A 17,065-nucleotide genomic window follows, 5' to 3' on the forward strand; every position below is an offset into this window, starting at 1 on the left:
TCATTCCAGTAGCTTGTCGTGTCTGCATATTGCAAATTAATGGATAAAAGCACTCATCTTTTGACAGGGAAAAGACACTGCTGTTCAATGTAACCGATCTGGAAAACCCTTCCCGTTTTTTCTTAATTTTTTCTGTCATTACACTGACTCAAATTTCATGTATGAAACACTGATTATGTCTTACAGGTGCTCTAGTGGATCAAGGTGTGTTTGAAGAGTTAGCTCGAGATTATATTCCCCAACTCTATGACTGTATGCAAGATTTGGGAGTCATCTCCACCATCTCCCTTTCCTGGTTCCTCACACTCTTCCTCAGTGTCATGCCCTTTGAAAGTGCTGTGGTTGTGGTGGACTGTTTCTTTTATGAAGGCATAAAGGTGATATTCCAGTTGGCACTTGCTGTGTTAGAAGCAAATGTTGACAAGCTGCTGAATTGCAAAGATGATGGTGAAGCTATGACAGTGCTTGGAAGGTAAGCTTTGCCTCTTCTTGCCTCAATACTGTAGAAATGTCTTGTAATGATAACAATTCTATTTGCAATATGAAAGTGAAGGCTTCCATGGCTGACATCCATAGTTTTTTGTGGGTTTTTTGGGCTATATGGCCATGTTCTAGAAGAATTTATTCCTGATGTTTCCCCAGATGCTGGTGAAACGTCATGAATGAACTCTTCCAGAACATGGCCACATGGCCCGAAAAACCTACAAAAAACAATTTTATTTGCATTAATACACTTTCAGCAGATTACTTTCTTCCCTTTTGAATAAGTAATTTCCACAAAGCTTTTCATGTAATAATGAAGGAGAAGTATAGCCATTAAGTGAAGGACTTAAGACTCTCATTATGTCTTACTAATTGGCCCCCTGCTAGCACTGGAGCAACTTTGCTTGAGTCTGATATTAATTTTCTGTCTATAGTTGATTTCAGAATAAGAAGCTAGCTTATGCGAGCTCAAGCAAGTGGTTTCTGTAACTCTGTATTGTTGAAGCTTGACTAGCAGAGTGCCTAAAGAAAAATCTCTTCCAGCTTGTACACTATGGACTTTGATCTAGCAATCTGGGATTCATGCATGTAAAGCAAGGGCAATACAGCTGAGCTGGAGTTTCATCTCCTTGTAGATTGTATTATTTGGATCTTATTTAAATTTAATTGCAGATTCTCTCTTACTCAAGAGAGGAGTTTGATCACGCATGGCTGGAAACTGAACATAGCAATGTGGAACTTTTAAAATCTTGATCATTAAAATCCTGAGTTTCATAGAAACTGTAAAGCAAGGTGTGAGCAACTTTGAAAGATCTGACAGCATGTTTTGCACACACACCGTGGCCAGCACTTACCACAACCACATTTCTACCAAAAAATGTGACTGTTTACATTTCTCCTCCAAACTTGGAAATGACCAAAAATTCACTTTTGGAATTGGTGGGGAAAACCAAACACCTGTATGTTTTCTAAAGCAAGGCCCTACATCTTAGAGGAGAATCACCACTCCTGGAATGCTTCTGGTAGTGGTAATTTTAACTTCTGAGCATTTTTTTCTGGGCAGCCCCACATAAATGGAGTGGGAGTGTCATGGGCTGTGTGTTTCCCATTCCTGCTGTACAATGTTGGCCTGGATAGCTTTTTTAGTACATGCAAAACCTCTGTTTTGTGACTACATTGCAGAAGCTTTGTGTAACATCTGTGCTCATCATATTATTTTCCAAAAGGGAAGCATCACATCCTTAACTCCATCCATATGTTCTATCTACATTCCCCACCCCCTTTAGCTAACTGCTGCTTTCCAGTGAATAGCCTTAGGCAAGCCTCTGTTTCATATCCTCGTTCAATATGTAGTTTAAGGATCTCATTATTCCTTCTTGTTGTTGTGTGCCTTCAAGTAGTTTCTGACTTATGGTGACCCTAAAGGTTTTTTCTGATGCTGGGAGTGTGTGACTTGCCCAAGGTCACCCAGTGGGTTTCCACTGCTGATTGGGGATTCAGACCCTGTTCTCCATAGTCCAAAGCACTAAACCATGCTGGCTCCAACCCCATTATTTACAAGGCTGTTATAACTGAATATATAACTGAACTGTATGAGGGTCTTAGAGTGCTTTAGAACAGGCACTTAGAATAGGTGAGAAACCTATGACACTCCAAATGTTGAGGAACTAATACTCTCCAGCATTCATCAGCATTGGCCAGGTTTACAGGGGCTTGTGGAAACTGGAATCAAACATCTAGATACCACAGGTTCCCCAGCATTGATTTATACATGATAAATTCTGTTGTTACAAGCTCTCATGGTCTCTAATGTGTTTGTATGTGTTATAAACTTGGCAGGAAGGTAGTTAATGGAATGTACATTATTTCTGTACTTAAGATTACGTTCACATCTTCAGAAATGTCTGAAATTGTGCTGTTTAATTTCCCTTGCCATTGGTAGGTATTTGGACAGTGTGACCAATAAGGACAGCACTTTACCACCAATTCCACACCTTCACTCGCTACTCAGTGATGATGTAGGGCCATATCCTGAAGTGGATATCTTCAGGCTCATCAGAACTTCCTATGAGGTATTGTGAAAAAGATACTGTCAGCTATCAGTTGGAACATGAGGGAGAGAGGGTGATAATAAACAACTTCCATTTATGCATACAATTTTCCTCTGATAGTAGGCATTTAAGAACTAATTTATTTTGTCAACCATATGAAAAGGAAAATGGTATAAAATAAATAGTAAGTGTGATTTCTCACCTACCTCTGTCCTTGTGTGAAGACTAGAGAGAAAATTAAAATCTATTTAGTATTGTAGATTTGAAAGCAAAGTTGGGTTATTGTTTTTCCCGCCCTTTACTTTAGAAATTTGGAAGTATTCGGGCAGACTTGATTGAGCAAATGAGGTTCAAACAGAGATTGAAGGTAATCCAGACACTGGAAGACACTACTAAACGTAATGTGGTAGGTTTTTTGGAGTGCTTTTCTGATCAACTGCCCTTTCCATTTGGAAGATAAAATCGCTTCTATGTGCCTAAACTCTGTCTACTCTTCTGTTTTGAAAGGTACGAACCATAGTGACTGAAACTTCTTTTACAATAGATGAGCTAGAAGAACTTTATGCCCTTTTCAAGGTAAGATTGAAATAGCTCTCTAGGTAATATGTTAGTAGTAGGAGGTAGTCTGGTATCTGTGTCATGTGGTATTTTTGTCCCAACAATTTTAACTGAAACTGTCAAAAGTAGTTTGAAGAAGGTGGTAAAATTATAAATCCTGTTTTAGTTCAAGTAGAGAAATTTGCAAAGCTTTGTGTAATATGGAGCTTGTCCCTCCGTATTCATTAGGGTTAGGGGCACAAGACCCCCATGAATATGGAAAACCCACAAATAACAAAACCACCATGTTTTTACCTGAGAGGACAACTCCCTAGGAATCTCTAGGTCTTCCAGCACAACTCTATGATCAATGTCCAACAGATACACTGACCATAGAACTGCACTGGAGGAGCTACAAATGTCTAGTAGAGTATCCTCTCTAGGAATCTCTAGGTCTTTCAGCAACTTTTAAAGTTGACCATAGAGTTGCACTGGAAGACCTAGATATTCCTAGAGAGAGCATACAGTGGACCCTCGCCTTGCGTGGGGGATCCGTTCCAGACCCCCCTGCGTAAGGCAAATTCCGCCTATGCTTGAGACTCATTCACTTGAATGGGGCTTGTGCATGCGGGGGCGCGGTAGCACACGTGCGCCACAGGCATGCACCCCATTCATTTGAATGGGATGCACTGCCCCTTGCACCCCACGCGCTCCCACGCGGCTTGACCACATACACTCAAAGCCGCATTTAGTGCGCCCGCGTATAATGTGGGCGCACTGTATTAATCAAATACGTGAATAATCAAATTCCCAAATATCAAAGCCGCAAATATGGAGGGCTGACTGTATTTTGTTTTTCCTTTGATGCGCTGTATGTGAGATTTTAATATGCCATGTTAAAGGAAGCATAGTATTTGACTGTGCGAAAGGGAACTAATTTTTAAAGCAGCTCTTTCAGCAATAACAACTGATAAAATAATATTTCCCCCCATTATGATTTTTACCTTCTGTAAAATCATCAAAAGTGCATCCTCAGACTGAGAAGTTTAAATTTCCTCTCTCTGTTGAGATCAAGGGATCACTGGAATGCTGGAAGTTAAGGACTATTTCATCTCTCAATGGCCCTGAACAAACAGGCCTATAGGGCACCCTTGTCATGTGCTAGAGGTTGGTGGAGGGCGCACTGCCCATACGTGCCTCACCCCAGCACGTGACGAGGGCATCAAAATGGCGGCGCCCTGTACACACGGGCGCCGCCATTTTGACGTGATGATGCTTATCATCTGCACATCGCACCCCATTGTGATGTCGTGAGTGCGCCATTGACGCACTGTGGTATCACAAGGCCGCCACAGAAATAATCCGCTTTTTGCGGGTTCTTTTTGCCGCACAGTTTGTCCGCTGCAGCTTCCTCACGTGGCAAAACAAGGCGCTGGCAGACTGCCCTTTTTGGGCGGTCTATACCCCACCAACAACCACCACTGAAATATCTGTTTCACCATCACTACTGCAATCAGTTGAGCTAAGAGGGAAAGAACGATCACAAGAAGCAGCTGCACAATGGTCTCACTGAATAAAATGGACTATCTCAATCTCTATCTCTGGAAATTTTCTAAAAGTAAGAATACGTAAGACTGCTTTTGGGAGTAGCAGCAGTTTTTTTCCCACAGTTTAATTAACCAATAATTAAACAATAATGTTTAATGTTAGTACTACCACAGTACATTTGGACCTTCATATCCACGGCAGATGTGCCCCCCCCACCCTTGTGGATACAAAAAAATGTGGGATCTTAAGTCCCAGTATCCCTAATAGCAGCTTGACAACCCAGTAACTGCAAAAAAGAATGCCAGCTGTAATAATTAAAATTATATGATATTAACACTATATGAGAGCCAGTGTGGCATAGTGGTTTGAGTGTTGAACTACAATTCTGGAGTCAGGGTTTAGTTCTCAAGTTGGCCATGAAACTCAATGGGTGACCTTGGGCAAGTCACATGCTCTCAGCCTCAGTGGAAGGCAATGGCAAATCTCATCTGAACAAATCTTGCCAAGAAAACCCCATGATAGGGTCACCATATGTCAGGAACGACTTGAAGGCACACAACAACACCACCATATGCCTTGTTCTCCAGACTTGTGCTACTCCTTCTAAGTAAGAGGTAAGATGCTAAAGCAACCACTAATGCTAACACATTATCATTTTAGATAACATTTCCAAGTTGTGACCTCCTATCAAGTAGTTACAATACTATAAATTAAACACATCTCTGGCAGTGCCAACACTAGTCAAGATGAAATACATTCTTCCCATATTCACATTTGTTCAAAATGATGCAAATAGTAGTAGCTGCTGCAGAAGTAGCTCCACAGATTGGACTGATAATGACCATATATCATGTGCCTTGTTCTTCCTCAGGCGGAGCATCTCACTAGCTGCTACTGGGGAGGAACCAGCAATGCTACCGACCGCCACGACCCAAGTTTGCCTTACTTAGAACAGTACCGCATTGACTTTGAGCAATTCAAGGGGATGTTTGCGCTCCTCTTTCCTTGGGCCTGTGGGACCCACTCTGATGTTCTGGCTGCACGCTTGTTCAGATTGCTGGATGAAAATGGAGATTCCTTAATCAACTTCCGGGAATTTGTCTCTGGCCTTAGTAAGGAAATACATCCATTAAGTTGCTTTTCTAAGACTAAGTCTGTGTTTCCCAACACACTATATATATGTATAAGATAACAGCTTCTCATTACATCTGTTTTAATTTTTGTAAGCCATTTTGATTCCCAGGGCTCAGAAAGGATGGAGGATAAATGGATAGGTGGACAGATTAATAGTGCAGGTTGAGTATCCCTTAGCTGAAATTCTGAAATCTAAAATACTCCAAAATGGTCTCCATGGGTGGCTGAGATAGTGACATCTTTGTTTTCTGATGGTTCTGTGTTCACAAACTTTGTTTTGTACACATTATGCATAAAATTACCTTCAAGCTTTGTTTATAAGGTGTATATGAAACATAAATTAATTTCATGTTTAGACTTGGGTCCCATCCCCAAGTTATCTCATTATGTGTATGCAAATATTCAAAAATCTGAAATCCAAAACACTTCTGGTTCCAAGCATTTCAGATAAGTGAGGCTCAACCTGTATTAAGATACTGATATATTTTAAAGTGTTTATAAATACATATTCTAATAAATGTGATGTTAATGTTAATATTTTTGTGCCAAGTCATCCTCAAAAAGCAGATTGTATGGTTAATATTCTGTCCTTCAAATCCCACTATTTATTTATTTTTAAATACTTTCCTTTTCTTGATGTTTGTTCATTTGTCAATCAACAGTTATCATTGGGATTTCAGTTATACAGCTACAACAGACTAAATGTATATTTCTTTGTATATCTATATACTGAAACATAATGTAATTATATGGTAATTGCACATTGTTTCATATCCATACTTAAGCTAAGGAGCAGAATAATAGAAGTGGGTCAATATTTCTTCATTCCAAAGGCTAACTTATATTTGAATCATCAAAGTTATTAAGGTTTCAGCACAGTAGTGCCTGAACATCTTGTTAACAGTTTTAAAAGTCATACTGTGTATCAGTAAAGTTTGTTTATGGCATGTTTGGGGGGCTTCCCTAACAAAAGCCCGGTTTATCCAGTTCATGTGATAGGTTTCATGTGGTCAGTGTTTTGCCCAATAGGTACATACTTCATTGCTAACAAAAACTATTACAATAGTAAAGTACAGTTAAGTAAAAATAGGAATGTAATGTTGATGCATTTGGGAACAATGAAAATGTTAACTCCCAAGTACAAATTAACAGACACAAACATCCCAGTGTTACTGGTTCACTTTGCAAATATACTGAGCACAGTCCTTTTGCTTTTGTATGTATGCCTCTTAGTATCTCCATGGGGATTCAGTCAAGGATTGCCACTTCCAGCTCAGTAGTAAAGCACATGCTGTGCACACAACAAAAGCTCAAAGTTCAATCTGTAACATTTCCATCAGGAGCTGGGAAAGAAATATGTCTGCTGAGGAAACAGAGTAGGAAATCTATCCCCCTTCTGCAGCCAGATTTTACATTTCAGTTCAGTAGTTTAAAGAAAAATAATCCTGTTAAGAACATAGTGAGATGCACGATCACCTCTCAGGTGTGTTTTACTCAAATGCAATTTTTGGAGAGGAAGGTATGATGCAGCTTGGATACACAATTATTAGCTAAGGAATGAGTGACTTTTAAAGATGTGTAATTAATATTGTACAGTAAAGTAAAGGTAGATAATAATAAATGACTGGACATGTAATTAACTGTTGGGCCCATCTAGAGAGATAATTTGTACTATATGTGCCTGTTAATTTGTACTTGGGAGTCCAAGTTATATTCGCAAAACTGCAAAAACCCCTTTATATGGTATCTCAATGCTATATAGGGATATGGTAATCCTTATATTTGACTAGGTATCATGCCTTATTTTTACAGAGTAGTTTCCAAACTTTGGTCTTCTAGGATTTTGGACTTCAACTCCCAGAAGAAGCCCCAATTAGCATGGCCAACAGGAATTCTGGGAGCTGAAGTCCAAAACATCTGGAGGACCAAAGTTTGGGAACCATTATTTTAACATATCTTAAGTGCTATTTCCAAATATTTGGAAACATGTATGCATTCTAGGGAGTTAAATATAATCAGTAATTTTCATACAGTGGAGGTACTTTCTTCTAGGTGCAGCATGCCATGGAGATCTTACTGAGAAACTGAAGCTACTATATAAGATGCATGTTTTACCTGGTGAGTAAACTAAATGATGTTTGAGGAATTTCAGAATTCTCTTAAAGCCAGTTATCAGGGCAGTCCTGGTACTTGATTACACAATCTATATTATAGTACTTAACTTTGTTTAGCCTTCCTACTTTAATTGCATCATGTCTATTGTAGCTTTGTTCCATCAATCACTAATAGGATTGCTGTTCTAATGTAGTAAATTGGAGCAGTAGGTATACGTTTGAGTACAACCATAATTCTGTTTGTTTTTTTAAAATCAAAGAGTAGTGTGCTGCAGTGCTGGATAAAAATGCACGTTGTCCAGTTTGCAAGATATCTTAAGAATGATAATGTATGCCAAGGTGGCATGTAGTAGTTAGTGTCTGACTGAAATTTAGAAGATCCTGATTCAAGTCTTACTGAACCATAAAACCTTAGGTGATTTTGGTCCAGGTTGACCTACTTCACGAGGCTGTTGTGAGAATGAGGAAAATGGACAACCATGTATACCACCTTCAGCTCATAGAATTTTTAGCCTAAAAGTACTAACAACTGTAATGATGATTTTTCCCTGTATGATGGTGGTGTGAGAGAGTCAGCTTCTATCTGGAAATTATAATCTATATCCAGCCATGTCTGTTCGCCTTGTGGTGTCCACCAGATAATGTTTGAAAGACAACATGTCAACAGGAACGATAAAATAACTTTTGTTCATCTAAGCAGCATATGTTGTAGGGGTTCAGGACTGAATGGAGACAATATCCTCATATTAGATACCTAAATTGACTTTTCAGGTGTTCAGAACGTGTAGGATTTATCTTTATCATCATGTCAGTATGTTTTTTTTAATCAGGGCTTCTTATTCTGAAGAACAAACAGTTTGACTGATCTGTTCAGAGTATACTGATACTTGGTGCTTCTTTGCACAGATCCATCATGTGATCAAGAAGAGCCAGATTCTGCCTTTGAAGCAACTCAGTACTTCTTTGAAGATATCACACCAGATTGTACACATGGTACAGGACTTTACTTCACATTTATAAGCTTCTTTCTTACACAAGCTTTCCTTGTTTCCAACCTAAAATATATTACTGTTTTCCTTCTTAGCATCGAGGATAACAATTATTTTAATAAGGAATCGTCTTTGTTGTTGAGTTCTTAGATTCTGTAGGAAATTCACTTAGTAATGGTGCCCGAACGCTGGTGTAGTAGCCAAATAAGTAGCTTATCAAACTTTAATTTTTAAAAATTGAGCTTGTGGTAGCTTTAAAAATAGAAAGTCTGTGGGTCTCACAAACTGCATTGCAGTTTGCTTATTTATGTAAGATAATGAGGTATGCACACATTACTAGGAATATACCGTAGATAAATGCTTTAATAACTAAGTCCATTTACTATTTAATTATCCTATATAATTAAATGACAAAGTTTACCATTAATGTAAGAAATGCAAAGAAAGCGTGCAAATTAGACAGACAGAGAGAGGCAATGCAAAAATGGATCAAGTCTGAACCTCCACATCATGAAGCAAATAGTCTGCAAACAGGACTTTTCCCATTATACAGACCACCCTCTTCTAAGTTGCTCCAGACACTAACTATAGAAGAGAGATTGGTTCACTAGGAAGAGAGGAAAAGTTTAACTGATAGAACATATAGATTTATATATTTAGAACTAGTACATAGTAAGCCTGATTGGCTCTAAGAAATGTTATGCTTCTTCAATTCTTGCATTTGGAAATAAGGTGAAGTCCAATACTAGCCTTGTGGATTTGTTGATACCAGTTTTCACTAATGTAACTTAATTGTATAAATTCACATGTCTCACAAAACATGATTTTCTTTTTTCTGAATTTACCAGTTGTTGGTGTAGATGGCAGGAACAGGCATGGAACAGATGAGGGATTTGTTAATGTGAGTGTGAAAACTGAAAAAGGTACGTAGTTCATCTTTTTTGTTAACTTGAAGGAAGTGTATATAAATCTGTTTGGGGAAGAATGTAACTACAAATTTTTTTTAAAAAATCATTCTTTATTTTCTGGACCATTGTTTATGGTAGGTAAGAAGAACTCTCAAGATAATAGAAATTACCTTAGGATGTGGAGTCAGGAAAATAAATCCAAAACAAAGAATGCAAAGGAGTTGCCCAAACTAAATCAGGTAAGTTCTGTTGGCATTTTATTATCATTAATAGTCCCCCACTCCTGTTAGTTGTCAATCAGTGTTACAAATTCTTACAGCCCAACTATTGGTTCAGAGATGGATGGGTGCCCCAACATTTTATGTTAAATCTGCACTGAAGAATTTGTGGATCAGCTTCTATCACCACTTTCCTTCTTTTTTGTGAGGTTAAGTTAAAGATTTTCCAGGGGCATGCCTTATATTAAATGGTAGCAGCAAAAACAAGCAAAAAGCAAGAGACCAGGCGGTGTGTTTGCTAGTGGAATGATTGGCTGCCTGAGAAATTGCATTCACACAACCTCTGAGAAAATGTAATCTTTGCAGTGATTTTTATATTAGCCTAGTCCCCTGTTCCCATTCTGTCCTTATGTGGCATAAGCTGCCATGAACTGTCCATTTGATCAAATATATGTTGTCAGTCCCCTCAGTTTACATACTGAAATCTCCTTTAGTTCAAATAGATGGGTGGTCCTTGTCAAAATACTACTAGGCCAAAAATTAAATAAGCACTCATAGTACTCCAGAAAATTGAATTCTAAGTGCAGATATCCAAATAGAATAAAGACAGTATATGCAATTGTATCTAGATTGTCATCTTGTCCTTCATATGGAAGTAGCTTTTATTTACCTATGATGAAACCCTCTGGCTCCCTACATATCTTACTTTTGGAAGTACAATGACATCTCATGGTGAGGAAGTAGGGAGAATTTATGATTCCTGTAATAAATGCATGAGGTGAATGAAATAATCTTGAGACACTAACCTAAAGCCAGTTGTTAGCCCAACTAAAGTAGGTCCACTGAAAATTCAGTAGTTCTTCTCTAGCCCTGACTAACATGTAGATTTAGGCCATTGATTCATTACCATTTGACTAAGAACCATTTGTTTGAATTGGGTGGAATGCTAAATTATTTAAAAACCAAGATGATTTATCTTTCTTAAAGAACTAATTATCACCAAATATGTTCGTAACTGTTAATACATAAATTAATCGAGAAGCACTGATTTCTTTGAAGCAACTGTATGCCTAGCTGTGTAAGTGATGGTCACATACAGAGAACAGTTCTGACTTACTTTTTTTCATTATCATGGCTCAGAGTATTGTCTGAATACCAAGGAATATCTGATATACTGCATCACTGCTAAGGCTACACATGTGTGGACATGCCAGCTCCTTAGCAGAATGTGGGAAATTATCTTTTTATTATTATTACATCTTCCCAAGCCTCCAGCCAGCACACCCAGTGGTAATAATAATAATAATAATAATAATAATAATAATAATAATAATATGTTTTATTTATATACCGCTATTCCAAAGATCATAGCGGTGAACAGCAAGTAAGCTAATTAGCAAGTAGGTGGAGAAGCTTACTTCTCCTTGTCATTGGAGTTAGCTGGGACTGTGCAAAAGGAGATCCAGTGCCTGGATGCTACAATAGACCAGATGAGAACCAATAAACTAAAGCTGAACCCTAATAGGATGGAGGCATTATGGATTGTTGACTCTAAGGTCTAGGAATTGGGTAAACAGCTGCCCTGAATGGAATTGCACTTTCCTTGAAGGAGCAGGTGGATAGTTTGACTCCAAGATCCACCTCTGCCACTGGACACTCAGGTTCCATGGCCCCAAGGACTGGGAAGTCTGCTTTCAGCTGTTCCACCAGCTACAGCCTTTCCTAATCAGGGGTAACAGCCACAATAGTTCATGCACTGGTAACCTTCCAGTTAGATCATTGTTATGCACTCTGATGATGACTCAGGAGCTGCAGCTAGTGCAAAATACAGCAGCCAGATTGCTGATCAGAATACTCTATATGCACCATACAACATTTTTCTTAAAGGAATTGCACTGTTTGCCAATATGGTTCTGATCTGAATTCAGAATTCAGGGTGCTGGTGATGACATTACTTGAGACCATTATACATGAAGGGGTGTGTATGTCTATGTGTGTGTGAATGCACACACATATACCTTGCTGAAGACTAAGGTCTGCTGGAGGGACAGTCCTATGTGTGCGACCAGTGGAATGCTCTCCCTGTGGAGACCCAGTTAGCACCAGTACTGACTTCCCTTTGGAATGTTTATTTATTTATTTAGTTTGATAATAATTTTTCCGGGTGTTAAATTTTCCAAGTGCTGTGTTAACATCAAAGCTTTGTATTTCTCTTTTACGTGTAGGGGCAGTTCATTGAATTATGCAAGACCATGTATAATATGTTCAGTGAAGATCCCAATGAACAAGATCTTTACCATGCCACAGCAGCTGTGACAAGTTTGCTTCTGGAGATTGGTGAGGTTGGTAAACTATTTAATCACCAGCCTATGAAAGAGGTTGAAAATGTCAGTAAGGCCATTCAGAAGGGAAGCCAGCAGTATCATCTTGAGCAACGTGATCCTTTTCAAGATAGCTTTCTTGCTGATGAGGAAGAGAATATTTGTGGGGATGGTACACATATGGAAGACATTAAGCTTGAAGATTCATCTCCTAGAGATAATGGAGCTGGCTCTTCCATGCTGATTTCTGACGATGATACTAAAGATGACAGCTCCATGTCTTCCTATTCCGTCCTAAGTGCAGGATCTCATGAGGAGGACAAGCTGCACTGTGAGGACATTGGTGAGGACACTGTTTTGGTACGAAGCAACAACCCAGCCTCTCTGCCTAGGAGTACTAGCATTGACAGAGACTGGGCCATCACCTTTGAGCAGTTTTTGGCTTCCCTTTTGACTGAACCAGCCCTTGTGCGCTACTTTGACAAACCAGTGTATATGATGGCAAGGATTACTAATGCTAAGAATATGCGAATGATGGGCAAACCCATTATATGTGCAAGTGACTATGAAATCTCTGCTATGTCAGGTTAAGGGGGCAGGTGAGAAGTTGTGTGGTTGTGTTGTTATTTTTTAAAGAAAAAACTTTTAGGTATTTATGACATATTTATTACTGCCTGGCACACATCCTGGACTTTTCAAAATATGGTAGTTCTTGCTTATGTGAACATGCTGGGATGTAAATCCATACTTTGAATTATTGTTTTTCTCTGTGTCAGATAGCTTTACCAGAATGCTTGTCCTAGCCAATATACATACATGGGAATGGGATGGGGATAATTGTCTGTGGTATGTATATTACTAACCTTGCTATCCATGGATAAACTGTAATGATTTGTTCACTTTGAACCCAATGAGCAATGTTTATGTATGTTCGCCAAACAAGCTTGAAATCTTAGGAGAGTAAAGAAGAAAACTGGAATGACTCAAAATGGCACATATGTTGAGTATTTTAAAGTGTCCCCACAGAGCTCATGTGTCTGGTCTCCATTCACTTTGGAAGAGTCTGTATTGTGTGTTACTATGCCTTTTTTTCACACAGTGCTCATTTCTCATAAAAGTGATTGGGAAAATGCATGAACTGAAACCCCTGTGCCTATAAGACTTTGGTAGGCTTATAAAAGGGACAATATAAAAGGATACTGTCAATTTGTTTAGGAGTCAAAAGCAAGTTCTTAGCAGCATCCCTGGCGGATGTCTCTTTATATAATTTTTTTAAAGGCTAGTGATTTATAATGCTTTTTAAAATACATTCTTCAGGGATACTGCCAGAGACTTGACAATTGTCCATGTCATGACCTAAACAATTTATAGTACCCCTTTTTAAAATTACAGAGGGTTTTGAAAATGTAGATATTTCTGTGCTATTGACATTTTAAAGTAAGTATTACCATGAATCTAGTGTATTGTAGATGAATAGCTGGATTGCCTAAATCTTTATTTATAACACAGTTATCATTGGGAATGTAATCTGGAAAAAACTGCAAGAAAATGTAAGTGAATGTTTGAAAGTCTTAATGAAAACACTGTCACTTTATTCTAGATTAAATATGTATAATGTAATTTACTGAATGATATGTTGAATGACAAATGGAGCACCTGCACTTTGAATCCTTTTCTTTTCTGAACCATTAAATGGCTCCAATTCTGTACTGTAGTGTGTGCAAGATTTTCCCACACAAAAGATTCCCACAAAAACTTGATTTTGCAATTCTGCACTGTCTGTTTAGGAAGGCAAGGTGGGAAAAAGAACTCTGTTGCTCCTCCAGGAATCCTCTGAATGTGGGCTCTGCACCCATGATAGGAAACTAGTGGGCCCAATCATTTAAAATTTGTTAGCTGTTACTTAATTTACAGATGATTAGATCCAAACCATTCTTACATGCCTGAACTTTATTTGCTGCCTTCAAAATATTTTCATCACTTTGTTGTTTTTTTATATATATATTGTATATTATGATTATGTAATTTATCCAGGGTTTTTTTAAAGCCAAAGCTGTAGCTTTCTTTTTGAAGATGTTTAACTGTCTCTGAAATGGTTTAACCACAGTAGGTAAATGTAAACAAGTCTCTTTTTTGTTTTGTTTTTTTAAAAAAGACATTAAACCTATATTGGATGGAAAATTGTAGCTGTTTTTCATGGTATAATTTCTTGGAAGAAACCCAGTTACTTTGTATTGATTTGTATGTCACACACAAAAAAGAGGCACAGAATTTTCCATTGTCCTATGCAAAAGCCAGGGCTATGTGGCTTCGTCATAGATCCTACTGCTTAACATGGAGTTTGGGATCTTGCCTCAGCATTTCCTCCTGGGAGTAAATACGTCATCTGAGCTTCTGCTTTGGGAGAGGTACTGCATCTCTCAATGTTACAGCCCCCCCTTGCAATCCCCACTTTTTAACCTATAGAGGAACTGCTCTCCTCCACAATAGAGGTATCCTGAGGTGCCGACACGCAGGGACAGTGACCAGACTTGAGAACAGACTGAATGCATCATCAGTCATTTCCTTGCTCCCTAAAATTTCAGGAATGCCTTTGTTGGAGGGCCTACAGAGCTCAAAGGTTAGGTTTGGGAGGGCACTTTCAGTGGTTGCAATGAAAGTCATGTTTATGGCATTGTAATTACTGAACAGAACACTAGCCTTCATTTAGTTAAAAGAAATCAAATCCACACGTAGGATTTGAAGATAAAGATACACACCAGAAAAATGCAAGAATCAGCTTCAGTGTCATACCAAATAACTTCACTGGCTGGTACAAAGTACATGAAGATGGACAAGAAGATCTTTGCTACACTCTTGCAGCCCGCTACTGTAGCAGGTCTATGGACTGGGATTAATGAGTGATGTCAACTTTCCAGTCACAGGAAAGTTGACTACCTAAAACCTTCTCGCAAAATGGTTGTTGGTACAAACAAGTCCAGTCCCTCTCTTTAGAAGAACTGCAACAAAATGAAGCAGTTTTGATCCCTATTTCACTTTTTGCTATAACCAAATGTCATAGCAGTATATGTTCATTTACAATCAAGAATTTGGGGAAAACTTTGAAGGATATACTGAGACTCAGAATGGTTATAAAGCAGAACATGAATTACAGAGGGAAAATGTAAGGCTGAGAAACAGACATACTAATACAGTAACAGAAGAATAGTTTCTGATCAACTTGATCTTTATTTGTCAACATTTTCATTCCACTCCCAAGCATGTATAACATATTATTGCTTTCATAATAGAATAGCCACACACACTTAGTAGTGGCCAATGGTGTTGCTCAAAAAAAGTTTGCAAGTCACCATCTGCAAATGTTCCTTACAGTGGAAAGAAAGGGGTACACGTTAGCTGAAACAACAACAAAAAAAATCAGTTGTGACCCAAGCTAGCACCAACACAGACCTAAACTAATAACAACTGCAAAGCGTAAGGACTAGAAACAATAATTTGAAGGACAGAATACTCAATTTTACTAATAAGAGGTCAAACCTGTCATAATTATAGTTGTAAATATATGTCTCAGAGTAAACTCCGTTAAAAGAATGGAACTTGTCAGTCACTGCTTAATTCATCTCAGTTGGTCTAATATAATTAGATTAATGTTAAATCTTACTTTTGAAAGAAAGATTCTGTGTATATGATCACAAATCTTTTATTTCCACCTTCTGAACACTTAAAAATGATCTTATGGCGCATTAACAGGAATATAAGCAAATAGCCTGATGCCTATGGACACAAAATAAGACAGGATAAACAGTATATACTTGTCTTGAATATTGTTACTTCTGCTTGGCAACTCCATTCTACTGATCTCTACAAGAAACCTGCTATTGTGTCCATCTTTCCAGAATGCTTTTTATTTGCATTCAATTTATTAATCAAATATTTATAGAAGCATGAGCAATAATAATGGATTTTTGTAACAGGCTTCTTCACTGTGGAAGCCATTTACATCTGTTTTCTTCCTTAATTTCTAAATGGAATCCACTCTTTTGCAAATAAGACCCCAGATGTTTATGAAACTGCCTTGTTTTGAAAAACCAAACTTGGTATGTTCATGCAGTAGTGACATAGATTTCAATCAATAGATATAAATCAATAGCTTTTACAAGATAGAAATCATTTTTATAGGTAATATTTCAAATTCAATTTAAAAATAGGCAGGTTAAAAACTAAAAGAAATTTACATAAGCAGCTTCACTCCCCTGTGTGTGATCATAAGTCACTGGTTAATAACCCTTTTGAAAAATGTTCACACAAAGGGAGGGTCAAGGGATAGCTACCAGCATTTGTGATCATCCCTGCATTTTTTCAGGTACAATGATAACAGGAGTGGCTATCGCCATTTCCAAGTACCCTTCCATCACTAGTCGCACATTCACATAACCATTTCTCTTTGTGATTATGTACACAGCTGCATAGACAAATAGTGGCTGATGAATGAACCAGTCCTTATGCCAAGGTCAACCTAATATATTTCCTTCTAAAGAAAATGTGCAGATCTACTATAATTCATGATTGTCACAATGCAATATTCTGTTTAACAAGTAAATCCTATCTGCTTTATGTTACAAAATATCCCTAACTAACATCAAACTTCTTATGTTTTCACGTCACAAAAAGTGGTCCACTGTAAGTCTGAGAATGGGATAGCGATGTCTGGGGTCGTGTGTCAAAATGCCACCTTCAGAACCTCTGATCCTCATCAGCCCAC

General features: G+C 38.1%; 1 protein-coding gene across 1 annotated transcript in view; it reads left to right on the plus strand.

Annotated features, from left to right (window-relative positions):
- The window catches only part of TBC1D9 (TBC1 domain family member 9), a 70,714-nt gene extending 56,237 nt beyond the window's left edge, over nucleotides 1-14,477 (plus strand). The window contains exons 12-21 of the mRNA XM_042469753.1: nucleotides 187-472; nucleotides 2,426-2,555; nucleotides 2,842-2,940; nucleotides 3,042-3,110; nucleotides 5,491-5,731; nucleotides 7,806-7,871; nucleotides 8,774-8,860; nucleotides 9,705-9,779; nucleotides 9,903-10,003; nucleotides 12,208-14,477. Of these exons, the coding sequence (XP_042325687.1) occupies nucleotides 187-472; nucleotides 2,426-2,555; nucleotides 2,842-2,940; nucleotides 3,042-3,110; nucleotides 5,491-5,731; nucleotides 7,806-7,871; nucleotides 8,774-8,860; nucleotides 9,705-9,779; nucleotides 9,903-10,003; nucleotides 12,208-12,894 (1,841 nt within the window). The 3' untranslated portion in view covers nucleotides 12,895-14,477. The remainder of the gene's footprint in view (nucleotides 1-186; nucleotides 473-2,425; nucleotides 2,556-2,841; nucleotides 2,941-3,041; nucleotides 3,111-5,490; nucleotides 5,732-7,805; nucleotides 7,872-8,773; nucleotides 8,861-9,704; nucleotides 9,780-9,902; nucleotides 10,004-12,207) is intronic.
- The last annotated feature ends 2,588 nt before the right edge of the window (nucleotides 14,478-17,065 follow it).

This window comes from Sceloporus undulatus, chromosome 5 (genome assembly GCF_019175285.1).
Source record: "Sceloporus undulatus isolate JIND9_A2432 ecotype Alabama chromosome 5, SceUnd_v1.1, whole genome shotgun sequence".
Lineage (NCBI taxonomy): Eukaryota > Metazoa > Chordata > Lepidosauria > Squamata > Phrynosomatidae > Sceloporus > Sceloporus undulatus.